Source organism: Leuciscus leuciscus (genome assembly GCF_965113295.1).
Source record: "Leuciscus leuciscus genome assembly, chromosome: 11".
Lineage (NCBI taxonomy): Eukaryota > Metazoa > Chordata > Actinopteri > Cypriniformes > Leuciscidae > Leuciscus > Leuciscus leuciscus.
Genome location: NC_138735.1, coordinates 20,456,459 through 20,478,302, shown reverse-complemented (window position 1 = coordinate 20,478,302; position 21,844 = coordinate 20,456,459). Strand labels below are relative to the sequence as shown.

At 37.3% G+C, this 21,844-nt stretch overlaps 4 protein-coding genes across 5 annotated transcripts; 2 read left to right on the top strand and 2 right to left on the bottom strand.

Moving 5' to 3' along the window:
- Window positions 1-611: 611 nt before the first annotated feature.
- On the top strand, window positions 612-11,154 carry LOC309509187 (receptor-type tyrosine-protein kinase FLT3-like). Of its 2 annotated transcripts, none has more exons than XM_082183772.1 (24): window positions 612-770; window positions 1,008-1,102; window positions 2,231-2,373; window positions 2,494-2,600; window positions 2,697-2,814; window positions 2,934-3,073; window positions 3,653-3,777; window positions 3,868-4,006; window positions 4,242-4,419; window positions 4,498-4,595; window positions 4,794-4,899; window positions 5,043-5,230; window positions 6,187-6,275; window positions 6,361-6,490; window positions 6,576-6,680; window positions 6,785-6,895; window positions 7,551-7,707; window positions 7,921-8,033; window positions 9,525-9,643; window positions 9,738-9,860; window positions 9,955-10,066; window positions 10,185-10,284; window positions 10,588-10,693; window positions 10,774-11,154. In XM_082183772.1, the coding sequence occupies exons 1-24, from the start codon at window positions 698-700 to the stop codon at window positions 10,951-10,953; spliced, it is 2,955 nt and encodes a 984-aa protein (XP_082039898.1). In that variant the 5' UTR covers window positions 612-697; the 3' UTR covers window positions 10,954-11,154. The 2 variants fall into 2 exon arrangements, with proteins under 2 accessions (XP_082039898.1, XP_082039897.1); XM_082183771.1 differs by having other exon boundaries at window positions 6,358-6,490.
- A 141-nt stretch (window positions 11,155-11,295) lies between these two features.
- urad (ureidoimidazoline (2-oxo-4-hydroxy-4-carboxy-5-) decarboxylase) lies at window positions 11,296-14,740 on the top strand. Its single transcript, XM_082183777.1, has 2 exons — window positions 11,296-13,690; window positions 13,811-14,740. The coding sequence occupies exons 1-2, from the start codon at window positions 13,516-13,518 to the stop codon at window positions 14,158-14,160; spliced, it is 525 nt and encodes a 174-aa protein (XP_082039903.1). The 5' UTR covers window positions 11,296-13,515; the 3' UTR covers window positions 14,161-14,740.
- Window positions 14,741-14,837: 97 nt separating this feature from the next.
- pdx1 (pancreatic and duodenal homeobox 1) lies at window positions 14,838-20,452 on the bottom strand. The gene is made up of 2 exons (XM_082183773.1): window positions 16,807-20,452; window positions 14,838-15,627 (listed from the first exon to the last, which is right to left on the bottom strand). Exons 1-2 carry the CDS (start codon window positions 17,240-17,242, stop codon window positions 15,269-15,271), a joined length of 795 nt encoding a protein of 264 aa, XP_082039899.1. The 5' UTR covers window positions 17,243-20,452; the 3' UTR covers window positions 14,838-15,268.
- Window positions 20,453-20,586: 134 nt separating this feature from the next.
- Window positions 20,587-21,700, bottom strand: LOC309509191 (uncharacterized protein). The gene is made up of 3 exons (XM_082183778.1): window positions 21,545-21,700; window positions 21,159-21,233; window positions 20,587-21,054 (listed from the first exon to the last, which is right to left on the bottom strand). The coding sequence occupies exons 1-3, from the start codon at window positions 21,565-21,567 to the stop codon at window positions 20,691-20,693; spliced, it is 462 nt and encodes a 153-aa protein (XP_082039904.1). The 5' UTR covers window positions 21,568-21,700; the 3' UTR covers window positions 20,587-20,690.
- Window positions 21,701-21,844: the final 144 nt, after the last annotated feature.

Sequence of the window (21,844 nt, the reverse complement as noted above, 5' to 3'; positions counted from 1 at the left end):
AGTGCAGGCATAACCTGTTCTCTCTGGCAGCTTTGTCTGTATCACCTTTCTGTTGTCGCTCAGACTGCACCTTGTCATATTTTTCCTTTTTGTGGTCTCTGACTGTGCTCAGGTATTCTGCTGTTATGTAATCTCTGTTTAGGGCCAAATAACATTGTAGTTTACTTTGTTTTTGTGTCGTTTTATTCCAAAAAGCTAGGTAGTCATCTTTTTGAGCATTAATCATTTGGTTGGGCCAGATTCTGTGGATGAGGGTTTCAGTGTCCTCCTGTGGCTATATATATATATATATATATATATATATATATATATATATATATATATATATATATATATATATATAGGCTATTCTTATTTATTTCAATTCCTATATTCGTATCATAATTAAGTAGTCATTTTATTATTATTAGACTATTTTTATTATTATTAGGCTGCTGCTGTAAAATGAAAAATTCTCCAAATAAATAATAGGCTTCCAGAAATATCATTCCTTTTTTAGAAACAATCTACTTGCAAAAAGACTTCTTGTTTTAAGTTGCTGGCAGTGGTGCCCTGCATTTGAAGAAGTGCTTAAACGTCAGAAAAGTGATGTTTTGTGTGTCGTACTGAAGCGAACCTTTGAGCCTTATTAAGAAGTGATGTTTTGTGTCATGCGCTGAAGTGAAAGTCTTTGCGCCTCTGCTGTCCATCCTATTTCATGATCACACAAGGGTCGAGGAAGAAACTGTTATGCATTCACGCGATGCGTCCAGGAAAGAGGCTTTTGATGGGTAAGTCGGACAAAATATTTGTTACTGTAATTTACCACTGAACCGGTGACACACTGCAATATAGTTTATTTAGGCTATATTTAGCTGATGTTAATATGTGCACATTTTAATGGATTATTCGTGTGTGATTAAATTTCTATGTCATAAATGTATTTCTTTAATTTAAGGTCTAGTCAATTGAATTATGTTCAGTTCTGTTCTCTTTTCTCTCACATTTGTTTTGTTCTCGTGCCGAAGTGTTGCTCGTGCTGGCGCTGCACTTGGGAGCTCGAGGCAGCGCTATGACGGACGCTGCAACTGAGACTCGTTCACAATGTGACACTGATGGATCGGTAAGTTCTTCTGATCAGCTCCTCATTTGGCTCAGTACAGATTTCTGCCCACGGTTCTCTGACTCCATCTGAATATTTTAGCTTTACCCACAAATGCCACAGGGTTGAGGTTAGAGATGCCAATCGATGAACTCGATTCACCCTCGCGAGTTTTAAACGTTAGGCTACTTTAATTGAAATGTAGGGTCAAATGCCTTTTCCGGTTATTAAAGGTAATTTGCAAAGCTCGTTTTTGTAAGACTTTAAACATTCTGTTAAACACCATTAACATTCAGTTGTTTACTTTAGAAATTTGTGGTATGATTAATCATTTAACAAAATGGAAAGTGGTGTCTTTTTTAAGAGATGATGATGATGATGTCATCACAGTTTTTATTTATTAATGTGATTATTAAGGAGTTAAGATGGTAAAAGGGTTCTCAGATGAAAAATATGGAAAATCGTATTAAAATAAATTGGTAACACTTTGCAATAAGGTTTTATTGGTTAACATTAGTTAACTACTTTAGTTTACACGAACTAACAATGAACAATTCTGCATCATTTATTAATCATAGAAAAAAGTTTTATTAACATTAGTTAATGCACTGGACTAACATGAACAAACAGTTGGATTTTTATTAACTAACATTAACAAAGATCAATAAATACTGTAACAAATGTATTGCTCATTATTTAATGTTAGTTAATTAATGAGACCTTATTGTAAAGTGTACCAAATTGTTAATGAAATTTCACTGTGTTTAAGAAAAAAGGCATTTAATAACACACGTTATAAAATCTGGAATTCTTTTATTGTTAAATTTTACTATCATTAAACATTTTAACACCCTTTTTGCGCAATGACCTGCAATATCTTATAGGTTATGTTTATTGTAATTATTTGTAACAAGAGTTTCTGTAAGAAAGGCCTTTTATCTTTTATCTTGCATTTATATACCAATGTTTATCCAGTTTTTAATAGTTAAAAAGCTGCTATAAATAAAAGCAGAACTGATGGCTTTACAGAAATTGCAGTAATGACCACAGAGCTGTATTTTACAGTTACTGTCAGGGCAAGTTTTTTTCAGCATTGATGGTTATGGAGTGTTAAAGTCTGTATGTACACACGTCTTTTTTTTTTTTCAGACCATAAGATGCACATTGGAAGACACTGACTTGATGAGTTCTGACCCAATCAAATTGAACGTCACTGAAGGACAAACTGTGGAAATTTATAGTGCATGCCAACAAAACAAACCAGAGGGGCTTAAATGTCTCTGTTACCAAAGGTTTGTGTTGGGGTGGATGATGATTGTTTAATGAAGGTTTGAATGGATTAGGCTACTGTAACACATCACCTGATGTAAAAGATGAATAATTGATCGAAATCTTTTACATGATTTCTACAGGATAAATTCCTCAATGGATCCATTACAGAACACTGAGAGATTTGGAAATGAAATATACACTGTAATCTGTGGCAACCATAGTGTTACAGTTGTTCAGTCACAACAAAGTAAGTCAAACACTGAAGAAATGAAGAAAATACACATAAAACATCTCTATTTGCATCTGATCTCCATCACTTTACCCTGCTTTGTTGTCTCTGTAGGAAGGCCATCAGTTCCAGTGCTCAAAGCTATTGCAAAAGCAGGGAGTAGCAATATAGTTCAATTAGTGTGTACTTCTGAGGGGAACCCAAAACCAACCATCAGGTGGTATGGTAACAGGTAATATGAAGTTATTTGTTTTAGATACTGCTTGAAGGGATGGTTCCTTGTAGGGAGAATTTATTAAATGAATCACTGCTATAGTATATCTATATTTCGATTGTTTGTTTTCCATTTAGCAAAAAATCAGAGGAGGGCATGACAAATAAGTGGAATAAGGCAGAGAGCATTTTGATGAGTTATGTTCCTGAAACTCCAAATTTAAAGTGCTGTGCCTATAATTCACTGGGAGAAGAATGTACTGAGCTCCATCATTACGGTATGTAATGTTTTTTTTATTTTTTATAATAGTTACATAATTTGTATCTATTTTTTATACATGTACACAACCAGGTTTGGGTTTTTTAATGTTATTATGTTCTAGCTCAGTAAGGCTGCATTTATTTGATAAAAAATACAGTAAAAACAGTAATATTATGATATATTATTACAATTTAGAATAACAGTTTTCTATTTTAATGTATTTTAAAATTGTATTTATTCCTGTGATGGCAAAGCTGATTTTTCTGCATCATTACTCCAGTGTCACATGATCCTTCAGAAATCATTCTAATATGATTTGCTGCTCAAGAATTTTTTCCAGTCTTTGTGGTCTGTGGGTCATGAGACAAGAAGACTTTGTTGAAATACTGTCAGCGACCTCATTTTGGATTTGACTTATTATGTTATTAAAAGTTCTTAAAATATTAATTTTCTTATAAAGAATAGATAAATAATGATGCAACTTATATAATAACAGATAATATATAACATTATAATATATAACATTATATCAATGTACAACATGTACAGTTTATGTTAAAATTATACATCAACAAATTATTTCCTTTTCCTTCAGATCTCAATATGAAAGTGGATGGGCAAAAGATGATTTTCCTGAAATCTGGTTGGTCTCTGCTACTCCGTTGCACCATAAATTCTTTATTAAACCCTAAACTGAGATGGCACTTCAATAACACAGAAGTAAGATATGGATGAAGAAATATTAAATCCTAGTTTCACTGCTCTGACAGTTTGCTGATGCTTTGACTGTTTTGTATGCCCTTAATTCAGGTCAAGGGAATTACATCATTACATTTTTCAGATTGGACAGAGTACTTCTTTATCGAAACAGTTAACGTGAAGCATAGTGGGGAGTACATCTGCAAATCTAAAAACAGCCACACTGGGAACACCTATGTCAATGTCCTTGGTAAGTAAAGCCATTGCCATTTTCTGTTAAAATTTTAAACATATTTATTTGAATAAATGTCATTATAGAGCACACAATGAGTAATACAGATTTAGTGCTTACAATACTACCAAGTTCTGTATAGTTATACCAAGTTAGTATAGTTTTTGACTATAAATTGAGACGATGTATTGTGCAAAAAAATAATGAAAATGATATTTTTGCCCCTCCTCTATTGGCGATCCTTCCTTGACAGAAAATGACAAAATCGACATATTGCAGTTGAATGAGAACAACAGCATACTAGCACGAAATAAGGCAAGCTTTTGCTTCCAGGCTCTGGTGTTCTCCTTCCCAAAAGCCCAGTGTCACTGGATTACACCAAATCAAACCGAAATACAAGGCAGAGAGACCCACCACCTTGATTTTACTAGGTATTTACTTCATGCCATCCATTTTAATCCATTTTAGTGTGTTGTTGTGTTTGCTTATTTTGTTCATTCTCTCTTTAGTACTTTTGAGATGTGTAACCCTGAACCGGGCCAGTATCAAATGAAACTAAAGACTCAAGAATACAGTGTCACGAGGAACATGTCTCTCTGCGTTTTAGGTAAGTGGTCTTAAACAGTTTTAAAAAAAGAGATGTTAAATGTGAAATACAGTAACATTTGAAGTAGATCAAAACCCTTCATCAAAGTTATACATGAATTTTGAACAATACCCGTTCTTGTCTTAGGACAACTTTGATGAACCTTTTTGATCCACTTCAAATATTAACTACTGTATTAATATGCAATGTATTTTGCAGACATTCCTAGAATTACAATTCACGAAGATTCAAACTTAACCATTTGTGAGACTGAAAGCTCTCTACCTGTGAATGTCTCTTGGAAGATCTGCCCATCACATGCTAAGTAAGTCATCAAGACATAAACATGTTTATACAACATGTCTAATTTGTGTGTAGACTTATTTTTACATATACATGACTTATAACCAATTTCTCTACTGAAACACGCTATTGTTTGCAATTGAATTGAACTGAATATTTTCGCAGATGTATTGATCCTAAAGAGTGGGAAGAGATGTCTGTCGCCCAGCCCAAGTTCATTGATTCAGATCAGTTCTGTCAGAAGAAAATTCACTTTGCCAGACCACGCTCAAACAGGGAGGACCATCTTATTAAATGCTGCATCACTAACATAGCAGGGACTGGCTGCAGTGAACAAATACTACTGCAAACGAGTGAGTCTAAACCGCAAATTGAACACTCCTAAAATTGGGTGCAGTGAGTTAACCTAAACACTGACTATATTCTGTGCATCTTATTTATCTTAAACGGGTTATCATAACTCTTTACACTATACCATTCAAAAGTTCAAAGAAATAAAACTTCTATTCAGCAAGGATGCATTAAACTCATCAAAAGTGATATTTACATTGTTTCAAAAGATTTACTTATTTTAAATAAATGCTGTTCTTTTGATCCTTTCTATTGACCTAAAAATCCTGGAGAAAAAAACGTAACATGGTTTCCACGAAAATATGAAGCAGTGCAACGGTTTTCAACTGTCATGTTAATAAGAAAGGTTTCTTGCGCAGCAAAGCATCATATTCAGAGCCATGTGACATTGAAGACTGGAGTAATGACTGCTGAAAATTTGAGCAGAATAGATTACATTAAAAAAATGATTATGATAGAAAACAGTCATTTTAAATTGTAATAATATTTCACAATATTACTGTTTACTATATTTTCTGATCAAATAAATGCAGCCTTGGTGAGCTGGAGAAACTTCTTTCAAAACAAAAACTTACCATCCGCAAACTTTTGAACGGTAGGACTAATAGCAGGAAATATTTATGTAAATATGTGGGGAAAAATCTTCACACCACAGAATTTGAATTAAACATGATATCAAAACATGCGGGGGGTTTTACAGCTGTGAAAGGCTTTCTTTTCTTTGGAAACTGTTTCCCCCAAGGGGTCGATTACACCATGATCTAACATGAAGATCACATATTGTCTGTCAATGTTAGAGCAGTAATCAATCCTCATTTTAGTTTAAAATATGGTTAGCTTTGAGGATGCATCACGATTTTAGTTCAGTTTGGTTAGCAGATGCAGGCTTAAAATTTGTTGCATAAAAATCATCTCCAGGTGATTTTATTCATATGCAGGTTATCAATCTTTTCCTCAGAATTCCGCATTGAATATGTGATTTGTTTCCTGCTCATCTTCATACTCCTTGTGGTCATCTTTGCCCTAATCATCTTCATCAGAGTTAAGGTAAACCTGCTGTCTCTGTCATGAAGACAAACACCAAGAATCATATATCTTACCTCTTGAAAAATACACTCCTTTTTCACAGAAGCCTGTGTACCAGTGTCAGATCCAGATGATTCAGATGGTCGGACCCAACGACAATGACTACATATACATTGATTTCAAGGAGTTTAAGTATGATCTGAAATGGGAATTTCCACGGGAAAATCTTGAGCTTGGTAAAGATAGGACCAGGAACCTTCTTTTGACTTGCTAGAAATAACTTATTAGGTGTTATTAATTCCTTCTGTGTTCTTTCCGAAGGGAATGAGCTTGGATCTGGTGCTTTTGGGATGGTTGTGCAGGCTACAGCATATGGGATCAGCAAGCCAGGAGTCTCCATTCAGGTGGCAGTAAAAATGTTAAAGGGTAAGTAATGACCAAACTGCCATGAATATCTCTACAAAACGAAATCGTTGGTACATATGTTGGTAAAACCTGTTCTTCGTATTGTTAACTTATGCGTCAAACAGACAAGCACCAGGCAGTGGAGAAGGAAGCTCTGATGTCTGAACTGAAAATGCTGACTCATATCGGACACCATGAAAACATTGTCAACTTGCTCGGAGCTTGCACAGGCTCAGGTAAGATTTGGAGAAGTCATGGGTTTCTGAATCATATCCTCTGCTGGAGACTCCTACACATAAGAATATCTTGCATCTCTCTTGAATACTTGATTCTGATTGGTCGGTTGTAGGTTTGACATCCTGCATGACAAGTCTTCATTTCTCAGCATTCTGAACTCTCTTTCTTCTCACATAATAAAATCATTTTATAGTCAGCATGAAACGGAAATGGGTGCGATAGTCTTTTCTTATCTATTGTGACGTACTTATCCAAGTGAAACGGCTTCTCAAACAAGAACAAATGTGGGACTTGTGGGACTTGATTTGGTCCATGGTTGTGGTTTGCTATTGCTGTGATGTCATGTGAGTGACAGGTTGCCCCGCCCTCACGCCATTAAACATGTCATCAGAGAAAAGAAGAGATATCGCTGCAAGAGGAAGGGAAAGTTATTTTGATTAAAGATTACGAGGGAACATAAGTTTATAAAAAAATAATTTATAATAAATACTGTAATATTCCATAAAAAAATAAGATTTGTCCATTTTAATTTCATGGTGACTTGAACTCAAATCAATACTATTGTCCATTTATTTACTTATATGTCAAAAGAGCATAATATACAGTCAGAGTTAGACAGATTTATTTATTTTATTTTATTAAATTTTTTTGCAGGTCCTATTTACCTGATATTCCAGTATTGCTGTAACGGAGATCTCTTGAACTACTTGAAGAGCAACAGGGAACGTTTTCACAAATATCTGACGGATGCTTTCAACAGGGACAGATTCAGGGGCCTCTACCACAACTTCCAGCAGAAGAGAAACTCCAGGTTTGCATATGAGTCCACCAATAACTGAATTATATTAGTGGCCTTTTATACAAAGCAAAAAAAAAAGAAAAAAAGCCCCGTGCGGAACAGAGGGAAATGAATATCTTGTGCTGAAGGGGAACCGTAAATCTAAGGGTGTACATAATTGAATAAACTGTCATGCAGTTACTGTAAAAAACCATGTGCTTCTCTCTCCTTGTCGTGCCTCCTCAGTGAGTATATTGAGCCTGATAACAACCCATTCCTGCACATGACTCTTACAAGCAAAGGACAGGAGAACGAGGCGCTCCTCAGTCCCAGCATCAGCTCAGCGTCTACTGTTGAGGGTAGGTGGAGAAAAAGAAAATTTGAGAGGTTTTAAAACATAGATATCATCAAGTGAATTATACAATGAATTTTATTACTTTTATTTATCAAATAAAAATTGACAACTCATGTTTTTATTGACTAATGTTTACCTACTAATTGTATTATTCATATTAACTTGGTTTCACTATTAAACCATACATGCATGTTTTCATAAAACATCAATTTATTGAATTAAAGTGCCCCTATTATACCCTGGAAATCCAGAGTTCTTGCGAGAGCACAAGTTGAATTTGCTCAGTGAGTTTACTCTGGCGTCGAGTAATGATGCTCGTTAAATATGCCCTTGTATCCGAGCTGCACCAATCACATCAGGTTATCTGATATAGGTGGGCCAGAGGCGAGCTAAACAGAGGACGACAGCGCTGTGACGTCGAAGTCACTGGTAAACATTGCAAGATGGCTATGGATGAACACCAGTGGTTTGAAACGGCTTTGGCCGCTACAATGAACGAGTTAGACTTGGCTTTTTCTCTAAAAGAGGAAAAGAAGACGGCGCTTGAATCATTCCTTTACAAGAAGGGCGTTTTTGCTGTTTTGCCGACCGGATACGGCAAGAGTCTAATCTACCAGTTAGCTCCGCCGGGAGCTAAGCGTATGGGGCTTTTTGTGATTGGTCGTAGTGTTATCCAATTGCGTGCAGTGAGATTTTCAAATGCATGCTTGGTGCCGCCCCTCGAGCTGGGCTATTTTCATTAGTCGATGCCAGACCATTAATCTTTCACATTTAGGTCTGGATTTCCAGGCTAACCCTATTATGCTATTTTAAAGGTTCCTAATCTTGTTTTTGAGGTCTACTACAATAGGTTTACATGCATCCGAGGTAAAAAAACACTTTCATTTTCTAATAATATACAACACAGCATCACCTCTTTTCTCACTGTCTGAAACTGTTCGATAAAGAATTCAGTCTCTCTAAAAACAGAGCCAACTCTGCTCTGATTGGTCAGATGACCCAGTCTGTTGTGATTGGTCTTCTGCTTACAGCATGAGTTGGAAACAAAACTTCAAAACAAAACAAAACGGTTTTACCATATCAATTCAAGCCCGAGTCCTCATCCTTTGGAAGTGCATGCAAAGAAAGTGGATTTGCTTTCGCAGCGCAGAAAACAGCGTCTTCTCGACATTTTGACAACCAAACACTTCCAGGCCGTAGCTACAACAGTGTTTGAGGGCGAGTCAAAGTAAATGCTGTTTGCAGGCGGCCAATGAAGACCATTATGCAAATTTGTATCAATCCTATGCAGGACCTTTTTATATTCACAAACAGCTATATTACACACTGCATGAAAAGTAATGTCCAAAAAAGTGTAATAGGGGCACTTTAACCTGCAAAACTTGATTGCAGAATGTCAATATGCTCATTTTGTTTGTTATTTGTTACCAAATACCTAATAATAATGAATACAATAGATAATAAAACTAAATTGTTTAATGTCAATTCTGTGAAGAAATGCTTGAGTGTGAAGACAAACTTCAAGAAGAGGAACTTCAGAGTCTCACCTATGATGACCTCCTGAGTTTCTCTTTTCAAGTTGCAAAGGGCATGGAGTTCCTGTCCTCTAAAAATGTGAGCTTATCTTTCTGATCAAGAAACTTCTACTTCCTGCTATTTCAGATATGAAACTGACACCTTTCTTGACCACATTATTTTGTGCCTACAGTGTATCCATAGGGACTTGGCAGCCAGAAATGTTTTGGTGACACATGGCAGACAAGTGAAGATCGGCGACTTTGGCCTCGCCAGAGACATTGAATGTGATTCCAACTACGTCGTAAGAGGAAATGTAGGTATTTTGGGTGCATGTATGATAGTTTAGATGTGACTGGTCTTCATTTAGTTGACTTGTAATTGTAATTGTTTACATGCCATTTTTGCAGGTGCGTTTGCCCGTGAAGTGGATGGCTCCTGAGAGTATTTTCAAAGGGGTGTACACTATGCAGAGCGACGTCTGGGCCTATGGCATTCTTCTATGGGAAATCTTTTCTCTAGGTGTCTCTCTTTGCTGTCAAAACAGCTTAACTTGTATTTAAACGAACATTTCCATAAATCATTCCTAATTTAAGCACATAGTGTTTTGTTATTTTTACTCACTATTCATGTCTATTAGGAGTCACCCCATATCCTGGTATAACTGTGAATAACACATTCTACAGAATGATTGAAAGTGGATATCAAATGGAGCAACCCTATTATGCACTAGAATCTATGTAAGTGCCTCTATTTTTAATCAAAATCAAATTGATATATCCTGTGTATATATATATATATATATATATATGTGTGCGTGTGTGTGTGTGTGTGTGTGTGTGTGTGTGTGTGTGTGTATATATATATATATATATGTGTGTGTGTGTTTGTGTATGTACCCACACACACACATATATATATATACATATATATATATATATATATATATATATATATAAGATTGACATGACAACGACAAAATTAACATAGAACATTTATTATGCAGTACATATTATAGAATACTGGTGTTTGTATTTATTTAGATACAGCGTTATGTGTCGCTGCTGGACACTGGATCCTGTAGATCGACCTTGTTTCTCCAAGCTTGTGGCTTTCATGGAAAAAGAGCTGGCTGCTTTGGAAGAGAGGGTGACTTTTATGTGAAAGTTATTTTTAAAATATGGTAACATTGCTGGCGGATACACATTTACTGTGATATCTTTCTACAGCTATATTACAATTTTGGAGGATCCTTCTACAATGAAGTAACATACCAGAATGCACCGATGACCCCTGATGCTACATTGATGGAGAACAAACAGGATGCCTTCCAGTCCAACACTGAGAATTCAGATGAAGGCAAATCTGTGGACAGTCCTGGATCAGTAAGAACAGAACCTCTTGTTTGAATACGAGTTTAAGCCTTGATTATGTCTGGCATTGGGAAAACTTTATGCATAATTTGTGCTTCCAATACCACTTACACATAGCATTTTTAGTTTCAAGAGAAATTGTGAAAGGAATTGTTATATATCATTTATTGTACCACTAATAATATGTTTAATATTTTTGGATTGAGGCCTATTAACCCTGATTTGGTTATCAAATGTTTTTGTATGGGTGTATATTTTGTATGGGTGTATGTGTAAACAATGTTAATAATATACAGTATTTGAATGTTGTTTTGTTCAGCAAGCTTCTTTAGGAACTATGAAAAATAACAAATCTTCCAAATTTTAAATAGAACTTTAGAATAGCTTACTGAATAACCTGCTTTTGTACCATAATGAAGGATGACAAAAGTTGCTGTGTTTGATAATGGAAATTATTAATTGTTATTTTTGCTGCATTTGCAGACTCTAATAAATTGCTCTATTTTTATAAGAAAAACTCTATTTATTCAATTACCTTTAAAACATTTAGGGCTTAATAATTTTCCTTTAATATTATTTTTCATGTAATAAGAATAGTCTACACAGTATGCTAAGTTATGCTTATTTCTTGTAACACAAATTTGATTTGCACGTTTGTGCAGATTTTCTATAAACAAAATTAACTTTTTCAGTTCCATTGCTTAAATTGATAAAGTATTAATTGTATTGTAATCATTGTTTATTTCACTTGCTTTCGAGAGCACTGGGACAGTGAATGAGTGGACATAATATTGAAAAGGGATCATTGTTATTTTTATGTTGGAGTAGCTGAAAAATGTTTATATGTAAGGTTTAAGATGCAACAGAGCAAATAAAACACAAATTGTGCATTTTTGTCTCATATTTCTGTGCAATCTCAGTTAGGGCCCGAGCACTGATGATGAGGACCCTCGGGAATTTCTCTGTTTATATTATATGGAATATGTTGAGTTTGAAAGTGTTTATATCATAGACCTACAGAGGAGGGCGCCATGGTGCACAAACCAGTGCCATGATGACACCAGAGCTGTAGTAAGGCCCTGTCCCAAATGGCAGCCTAAGCACTCGCAGTCTTCCTTCGACTCCGCACTTTCGTGACGTAACGCCGCTTTGACTGTCGGGAAGAAGTCTGCTGCGGAGCTCGCAAAAGTGCGTATCGAGGGCGCATATCGACCGCAAGGGGGTTCTCGCGAGCACCCTTCTGAGACCTAAAATGACAACTGTAGGACTCAAGGACTTAACGGACGCGCGCGCAGTCCACAAGACCGAAAGTGCATGAAGTGTGCCATTTGGGACCAGGCCAGCGAGGTGAGAGCAGAGAAGAGGTTCACTACAGAGCCATGGGTGGAGTGTGAAGTCCAGCTCCCCCTCTCTGGGTGTAATTTGGGCATATTGGTGGAGCTAGAAGGTCCAACCACACCCATTAGGCCTACTCTATCCCTCCACCCATTAGATCCACAGAGGTGTAGCTGAACGACATTTGGCTCTGCAGTGAGCACCACTTGGACCAGAGACCAGAGAAACCTCTGACCACATTTTTACGGGATCATGCCTATGTTCCCACAGCCCTATGTTCCCACAACCCTATGTTCCCACAAACTTACCCCTGACCCCACCCCTAAACCTACCCTTAACTGTGGGTTTAGACAAATCGTTAAAAAAAAATTATTAGAAATGTGGGAACATAGGGCCGTGGGAACATAGGGCTGTGGGAACATAGGGCTGACCCCATTTTTACTATGGGTTGTCTATGTCTTGATTTGTTTGTTGTACAACCCATTTTAACTGTAATCAGACCCTATCATGGTCTCAATATTTCCACAGTCATTATATATCCTACATATTTACAGAAGAGAACATGACATTTCAAAGCAAAATCTAAACTCATAACTGTGTAACATAACGAACAACAGCCAAATGAAGAACAATAGCCTAAGTATTGTTTAGTCTTTAATCATTATTTAATTTTTCTTATGTTTAATCAGTTTTTATTTGCTTGATGTTTATTTTGAGTGTTTAGTGAAGCTGTTTTTAATTTGATAGTCTATTCGTTTTTGTCACGTGACTTTTCCCGCTCATCCGCCATATTTATGAACATAAGCGGGGCAAAATAAGGGTAGCCTAAACAAAAAAAACAAAAAACAAAACACACACACAACAGAGATACCAAGAAAAAACGTTGATCAGTGAATTTGATCCATACCAAAATAGGTCCCAGAAAACATTTTTACTGATTTCATGATGTTAGACATTACATTCGCGTACATTTATGTAGGCTATTTAATTCACCTCCGTATGCAAGGGAGAGTCTGTGCATAAGGCAACTGAAAATATGTTAAATATAGGCCTATAAATCCCAATAATTATACGTTACCTGTAGCCTAGTGTGTAATGAGGGTATTTTCGACAAATCCTCCTCAGTGAGCCACATTACGATAAAATTACTGATATTTAAATGGAAAAGCTTGGGTAGCCTAACCTACTTGCCCCAACGGACAATGACCTCGTCCAATATTGGCTATAGCCATTTCCAGTTTGTAGAGGACACGCGCCGGAGCCATGGACATAAGCGCTGTAAATGCACTCACATACGAAGAATTTGTGGAACTATTCGGTAATGTGGTCGAGAAATGTCCCATCATTTCTGCAGCAATATGGTCCCATCGGCCTTTCAAAGATCTAACAGACATCGAGGCTCACATAACGGAATTCATTCACAGCCTGTCAGACTCAGGTAGGCTATTTTTTCTGCTTTATCAACTTAACAACACTTGGTATCACGTTTCCTTAAGTTTTAAACACAATAATTTATTTACTGGTTTATATACAATAAAAGTACATTACATGTGTTCAGGTAAAGAGGGCATTTTGCGGTGTCATCCTGATTTGGCGGGCCGAGATCTCCAGAGCGGGACACTAACACGCGAGTCTCGAGAAGAGCAGAGTCAAGCCGGTATGACCACACTGGATTCCGCAGAGATTCTGCTCATGCACCGTCTAAACTCGGAGTACAAGGAACGCTTTGGCTTCCCTTTCATCATATGCGCCCGTCTCAACAACAAAGCGGATATTGTGCGCCGACTGTCTGAACGCCTGAAGAATGACCGTGCAGCGGAGCGGGAGCTCGCGATCGAAGAGATTAAAAAAATCTGTAGCCTCAGGTTACACAATATTGTCCTATCTGGCATTCAAACCAAACTGTAGCCTACCTCAAGTTAACTTTACAAAAGTGTTTACTGCCTCTCTCTACTTGATTGTAGCCTAGCTATATTCTTTTAATTTGTATGTTAATTTGTGTAAAGTAAGAACACACAAAAAGCAAAGTGTCTAAATAAATTGATTCATGTTGCCTATTATGGCGTTTATAAGCCACATTTTAGGGCCTCTAACTCAATAAGATAATATTTACTATTTTGTGATCTAATTGTGCTATGTAAATCTATAATAAAAAGAAGTGATAAAAACGGCAGCACATGTTTTTGTCGATGCACTCTCCCTAGAAGAACATGTTGCAACATCTCAGAGATGTCTATTTGATGTGTGTTTACATCTGGAGGAATTATTATAATTTATTTTTATTATAAATTAATTTTGCAATACTAGGACGTTTCCTGACTTAAATAGAGATTTAGAAAATGTCTTTAAGATGTTTATGTAAGCCTATGTAAAACTGACATCTTCAAGATGTCTCTCAGATGTTTGTACAAAGCAGATGCTTTCCAGATGAAGCCCTCTTTAAAATACATCTTGCAGACGTATCAGGGTATAGTGTTTTTAAAATATATATATATAATTTTATTTGGCGGCATATGGCTACTGGTTGCTTTGTTTTATTATTTTTGTTTGCACCAAATTAAAACGCATGATGACACCACACTGCCCACATGCTATTAATTGGTTTGTATAGCTGCATCAATATTATTAATTTTATTTGAAGAATGTTGTAATGATAGAGGTATGCTATTTACCATTTGTAGGCCTAAATTAAGAAACTATTTATTGTCTATCTATAAAAATGAGTTTAATAGGCTAATGTCCAAGAATATATCCTTTTTGATCTTGAACATTTGGTGTTTCATTGGCGTGCTGAATTTCGATTAGCCTAACACACAGACAGAAGCTTCGTCTCTCGCGCACCTGAGATCGCCCCCTACTGCCAATATTCAGGATTTGGCCAAATGTCGTCATTGTCACTGTGAGAATGGAATGGAAAGTCACATTTTGCACACTTATAGTTCCACTCATCGATGGCAGACTGATAGATTGCGTTGATGATACAGTCTCGGATGTCTCTTTTGGACAGTCATAGTTCTTACGAGTCTTGTGAAACTGGAGAGACGTGCGAGTGCAGGGGTGAAGGCGGTCCCGCTAGAGTTCCCGGGGCCACACTCGACTCATCCTTCAAATCCCCGGACGTGATGGAGGAATCCTGTTCGGGATCCACTCCTCTGGCTCTCCTCTTGTCCTCCTCCTTTTTCCACTTCATGCGTCGGTTTTGGAACCAGATCTTGATGTGTCTCTCGGTGAGGCTGAGGGTGAGCGCGAGCTCCACGCGGCGTGGGCGCGAGATGTACTTGTTGAAGAGGAACTCTTTCTCGAGCTCGAGCAGCTGCGCTCTGGTGTAAGCAGTCCGCGTGCGCTTGTTCTCCTCAGCCTCTACCATGTAAGGGCCTAAAACACAAGTAGCCTACATCAGTGACATTTTTAGTAAAGTCACCTTTTCTACATTTTTCTCGCTGTCACACCCTCTGCCTCTGAGGATACAGACTATAGTTTAAAAGTTATCTGACGCAAGCCTAACATGTAAATGGTCAGAAACAGTTCAGTTTGTAGTCCTGCGACTGTCTACTATAGGACAAATTCATGATTTAGGCCCACCATTAACCATCCTGATTTAAATTCCTAAAACAATATGTTTCTGACAGTGTTGTGTCGAATTAGGCCTACTTTAAGCAGCTTCTCCTGAATCAACAATTTCTGAAATAATCATTTAGGCTGAACTGAACGCTAGAAATATTTGTAGAACCAGCTGTTTTGTCTGATGATTTTCAGCAATAATATCCTCTCTTTCGTTTTCTAATCAAATACTAATTATGAATTAAAATTAGTCTTAAAAAAAAGCAAAAGAAATCAAGAATACAATTCTGCATTGGTTCATGTCACGCTTTTGGAGACCTTTCAAGTGTCAAGTAACCAACACGATCTCCTCAGGTCATAATTTTTAATCCCAAAATAATCATATTAATTATAGGCTACATAATATATTTTTAAATAATAATTGTATATAGATCAAACTCGGTGTAGATAGTGAATTATTTTGTTTTCATTAAACTTTTTACTATTTTTTTTTTATAGCATTTTCTTTTATTTTCATTTTAATCATAATCAAATTTTACAATAAATATAGCCAAACAATATATTGTTCTCAAAATGATCTTATATGAATAGTTTAAAAATAATCAGGCAGCTAATCAGGCATTAATAACTCTGCAATATAAATGTATAGGGCCAATGATTTTAAAATGTAGATATTCCAGAGTGAAATAAAAGAAACAAAAACTAACATTCTTAATTTCTACTGCATTCTTCTTATGGGCGATTTTGGACGTGTATCCTAACTGTTGTAAATGACCACACGTAAGACCCCAAATGTATATTACTGAATTATGATTTAGATCATTAGAAATATTAGCCTAATAATTATCTTCCAAAATGAGATTTCGTTTCAGCGCTTGAGAGTTTGAAGATCGTGCGGATGAATTTGACATTAGGGCCTGCATGCTTTCGTTTTAATAAAAGTTATTTGGTAAACCTGTAAATATTAATGACCATAGTAGGCCTACGAGTTACCTGTCCACTGTCCTTTCCAGGCGTGTGCGTGAGATTTAGTTGACTTCATCCACGGGAAAGGGAGATGGTATCTGTTCCGATCCCCGCACAGGTCAAGAGAGTCTCCGTAACCCCCGAGCGTCTGTAGAGATGTCTGTGGAGTTTGAGGAAGAGGAAGATGAAGATGAGGCCCTGCTAGATCATCCCTGGTCGTCATGTTATAAGAAGTAATGTCGGTAAGATTTGGCTGGTCCTGTGCGCCCAATGAAGGTGAGCCGTAGACGGACTGAGTCTGTCTACTCATATACAGACACGGTGGAGGGTTTTGGCAGTAGTCTTCGTTGGGGTGTCTCTGGAAGGCGCAAGAGTCCTTGTACAGATGGCTAGGTGAGTAATAGTGCTCTTCCCGATTCATGATTGCCACAGACCGGGGAAACCGTGCTGTACTCGAGCACATGAGCCAGCGCCCTGCCCCTGATCAGGACCTCTGCTCTACCTGCAGTCTGAGCGTCTGGCGCCGCTCAAGGGCCTCATAGGTGTGCCACCGGGACCATGTGACCCTGCTGCACCATCGCTTTCACTGTTTACACAAAGCTGTCAACTGGCAGTAGATTCTGTTCGTGTTTCCTTTTGACTGCCCCGCGGTTTGACAATAATTGAACAGAACTGACCATGCTCAAATCAATGCCCTTGGCAAACACTCTCTGTTTGCCTGCGACTATATGTGCTACACCTGCAGTTGTAATACTAACCTAGGTCTACAAAGACAGGTGAATCGGGGGATCCGTATCTCTGCTCCCCGCGGAAAAGCTGCCACTTTTCATTGAATACCGACCCGGTAAAAAAGAATATAAAGCAGTTAGTTTTATATGGTTCGGGGCTCTATTTGTCTTATCAACTTAGGAGGAGAGACAGGGTCGATTCTCACTTATCAGAGGCAAAATCATCAAACCCATCTGATTTTTTTATTGTCCTGAAGGATTTTTTTTTTTTTTTGCACCATCGGTTGGGGGGTCTTAAAATGCGTAATCCTTTTTTCCTATATGTGTAAATTTAAAAAAAGGTTTCAACTGTAATGATATGTAGACTGCGTATTTTCACCTGTCGGTAAATAGATGCGAGTGAATTCGTCCAGTTCGCTTGAGGAGGTCACCATGGTGAACGTGATTTTCACCAACAACATGTTCCTGGATCAACATCTTTATTGATCCTGGATCAACATCTCAATCAACCAATCAGATTTGAGGGACAAGTTTACAGTTTATGTCGAGTTTTGTCTCAGTGTTATTCATCATTTCACCCCGATTTTATGGGTAATTTATGGTAGGGTTCGGTTAGGACTAAATTTTCAGACAGGGATGTTGTTCCAGGATCAACAAAATATGTTATCCAGGAATAGGCTATATCTTACTCGGAAAAATCACGATGACCAAACCTCGCGGAGTTTCGGGTGATAGCACTTTATTCGAGATTTAGGTTACATATCACACATAGCAAAACATTAAGTTTTAAAAAGTATTTAAAATAATAGCTAATTGACGTTTAGCTTATGGTGCCAATTCGAATTTGTGTTATGTGAGTCCCTCTTTATCAGACTGCGCCCCAAAACTATTGCCTGAACACCGGTGACAAGGACAATCATTAGCCTACACACATAAGCTACGTCCCAAATGTTGTCTTCAACCAAGCTTACCTGCCATTAAGCACACCCGCCCACGGTCCATTAAACTAAAGTCCTCGTGGTTAAATAAAAACGAGCTGTTCGGTGTAAACGAATTAACATGGAGAGTGAAACGAAACTCAATTAGTTAGAGATGTGTGCGTAACGTGCGCGCACCGGGCAGTCCGCTGTTTGGAGAGGCCAGAGCCAGAGAGAAACGGGCAGCATAAAAAGGTGATTGGAAAATCCCCAAGTCTTCTATGCTTAAAACACGTCCAAAACAATCAATCCTTTCCCATTTTAATAGATTAAAATAGATTTAAGAGTTACATTTCTATTTTTTCTTCATTTTTAAGAGGGCTGAAATTAAATTCGCCAAAATGTCTCTATTTGGTTAGTTTTTTCCACAGAAGGGGAGCACATAACACCAAAATCAGCTTTCATCCTTTAACATAAAATTTGTTGCATTTCAAATAGTATCAATATTAGTTAAAGTAACGGAAGAATCACCCATTCTTTTATATTTAGCCTATAAAAAAGGTTGAAACATTTGTATTATGTTCAAGCAACATTGGAGTGGAGACTGTATGACATAGTGCTGTGTTTACATGGGCCTCTTCAAATGACAATAATGGCACTTTCTCTGCTATCTTAATGGGGCTCTCATGCGATACCATAAAGTTCAGGTAAATCCATTCCTCGCAAATCAAGCCTTGTAACGACGCTTAATGGTGTTTATATATGAGCTCTTTTGAAAAGGGAAGGAAACCGTTATCCGCGACTATTTTCACAATGTTGAAAGAGCACAAAAGGTTTTATGAAGCGTGAGTAAGACGACGCAATTTGGAAGTATATCCATGGAAGGTTTTGAGAGGAATAATGGTGCAAAGTGATATTTAATGTAGCTTTGCCATGCCAAAGAGGAAATACACAACTTAAGGCACTGGTACATAAAATCGGCTATAGCAATTAAAATGCGTTTTGAAACTTTAGATAAGATGCAATAAACCAGTTAGGGGACACGCAAAAGCGTTCTGGAACCACTTGTATGTTTGAGTAGGAGTAATGTGTAGCTATAAACGAGTTCAGCGTAGATGAATCATAATGGTACATTGGTACAATTGCGTTATGTAAAACGATACGTAATCAGATGTTGATAAAACAGGTGTTGTGGCGAATTTCGACCCCCGCCAAATTATTACCCCCCTAGCATTGGTAGGTTTAGGATTAGTTGTGGGGAGGGGTTACTGCACCCACAAGACGCTTCGTCTATTAAAGGGATAGTTCACTTTAAAATGAAAATTCTGTCATCTGTCATCATGTTATTGATATTCTTCTAAATATCTTCCTTTCTTTTCAGCAGAAGAAAGAAATTCATACAGGTTTGAAACAACATGAGGGTGAGTATATGATGACAGCATTTTCATTTTAAAGTGGAGTATCCCTTTAAAACAGTAAATGAGAACGCAGTTTTGGCTACACGTGTGCCTACGTAGTTTTTTATTAAATGCATAATGTTTTTCATGGTGAGGTGCGAGTATAGAGAATCACACGGAAAGAAAGCAAATTTTCAGACTCTCCGATATGAAATAATCCATGGCAGAGGACGAACGGCGATAAAATATGCTTGCTTCCTGGCGCCAGTAAAGCTTGCAAACACACACACACACACACACACACACACACACACACACACACACACACACACACACACACACACACACACACACACACACACACACACACACACACACACACACACACACACACACACACACACACACACACACACACACACACACACACACACACACACACACACACACACACACACACACACACACACACACACACAGGCCTATATACTGTCAAAATTATTTTCATGATTTGTTATCACAATTTTTTATCTTTTGTCAAATCAGCTTAGATAATTAATGTGGTTCAGATAACATAATTTTTTGAGTTTCTATTAAATCAATGTCATTATATATATATATATAGGCCTACACACACACACATTTTTGTATATAAACAAAACAAACATCCGAAGAGACATTTGTAAAGCACAATAAGGTTTTAAAATCGTTGTTAAACAAATAAATAAATATTCACAGCCTTTCTCAAGAATAAAAATCTGTCTCTTTAGTTGTTTTTAAAATGCTATTTTAATAATTTTGTTCAGCAAACATGAACAGACGTAAATATCTCATGCATTCCCAAAACAAATTCTCCGTTGAGTGTTCCATCATTTTTTCTTTCTGTCAGTGTATTTTTTGACATCTGGAGAACTGTCCCGCACTGGTGAGCGCGATCGACTCCTATCTGACTTCCGGGAGAGGCTGGGGGAGTGGCTTCTGGATGATGAATGATTGCGTGTCGAAGAGCGGTGTTTTGAAGTGTGAGAATGAGAAGAAGAATTGTGTCTTCTGTGTGAATCGACTCTCTTGTGATTGCACTTTTCACAGTCTGTTTTGCGATGTCTTTCACAAACTCTGTTGTACCTGTGTTCATCCCTTCCTCTCTCAGAAGTAACGTTACGCGTCAGAGCAGAGGAACGAAGAGTGTTCAGCAGAAAGCGCTTGTTTGTACTTCCCAGCGGACATTTCATCCTAGAATACAGCGATTTAACCAGCTTTCAGACGCAAAATACATAAGGGAATTACACATTTATTTATGATAAAGTAAGCTTTCTAACATGGTTATCCACACTTACCAGCCAGCAGGACCCATTGTCTGGGCACGGACTTTTGCTCTATTAGCTTCTTTGAGGAGCTCCTCCACTGCTTTCCTGTGGGAGGAAGGAATATTAACAGGATTTATAGAGTGACCTTAAGGACCCGAAGCATTTACTGTTTCACTGACAATCCTGACTGCAGCAGGGACAAGAAGATTCAATATTTCTATATTGCTTAGTTGTATTCACGTTACTTCTTTAAGGCAGTGGTACTGTAGTATGATACATGGCCATACATTATTACCTAACGTTATTCCTCTTCACTGACCGTTAGCCTATAGTGTTGCACACATAGCATAACATCTTAAACTAACCCCCTGAATTGGTTGAAAACAAATAAATATATATATTTAGGATATTCATACCTCTCTAGTTCACTATCTTCCATGATTTATTTAAACTTTAACGGCATTCAATTAAATTATAATTCGTTTCGACTCTGCTTGCTAGCTGCTGTTGTTGTTGTTTCCTATACTTGAGGACCCAAATTAGGACCCCGTTTGACTAGCTCAGTCCTAACCTAAAAAACCGATGTAAAAATATAACCTGACGTCAGTTGCGTACATGAGCATGACGATAAAATTTCAAACGAAAAATATAAAACCTTTCTGTACTTTGAATTAACAAGTACAACATTTATTTGCGACACTTTGCTGACGATCTAC

Bases quoted from the DNA above. Each gene is read 5' to 3' on its own strand.
- LOC309509187 (XM_082183771.1), top strand. From the start codon at position 698: ATGATCACACAAGGGTCGAGGAAGAAACTGTTATGCATTCACGCGATG. The intron at 9,861-9,954 runs GTAGGTATTTTG...CCATTTTTGCAG, and splicing joins ACTACGTCGTAAGAGGAAAT to GTGCGTTTGCCCGTGAAGTG. The intron at 10,285-10,587 runs GTAAGTGCCTCT...GTATTTATTTAG, and splicing joins TATTATGCACTAGAATCTAT to ATACAGCGTTATGTGTCGCT.
- urad (XM_082183777.1), top strand. From the start codon at position 13,516: ATGGACATAAGCGCTGTAAATGCACTCACATACGAAGAATTTGTGGAA. The intron at 13,691-13,810 runs GTAGGCTATTTT...ACATGTGTTCAG, and splicing joins TCACAGCCTGTCAGACTCAG to GTAAAGAGGGCATTTTGCGG.
- pdx1 (XM_082183773.1), bottom strand. From the start codon at position 17,242: ATGTGCTCGAGTACAGCACGGTTTCCCCGGTCTGTGGCAATCATGAAT. The intron at 15,628-16,806 runs GTAACTCGTAGG...CTTGTGTTTTAG, and splicing joins CTGGAAAGGACAGTGGACAG to GCCCTTACATGGTAGAGGCT.
- LOC309509191 (XM_082183778.1), bottom strand. From the start codon at position 21,567: ATGGAAGATAGTGAACTAGAGAG. The intron at 21,234-21,544 runs GTATGAATATCC...TTCCTCCCACAG, and splicing joins GAAGATAGTGAACTAGAGAG to GAAAGCAGTGGAGGAGCTCC. The intron at 21,055-21,158 runs GTAAGTGTGGAT...GCTGTATTCTAG, and splicing joins ACAATGGGTCCTGCTGGCTG to GATGAAATGTCCGCTGGGAA.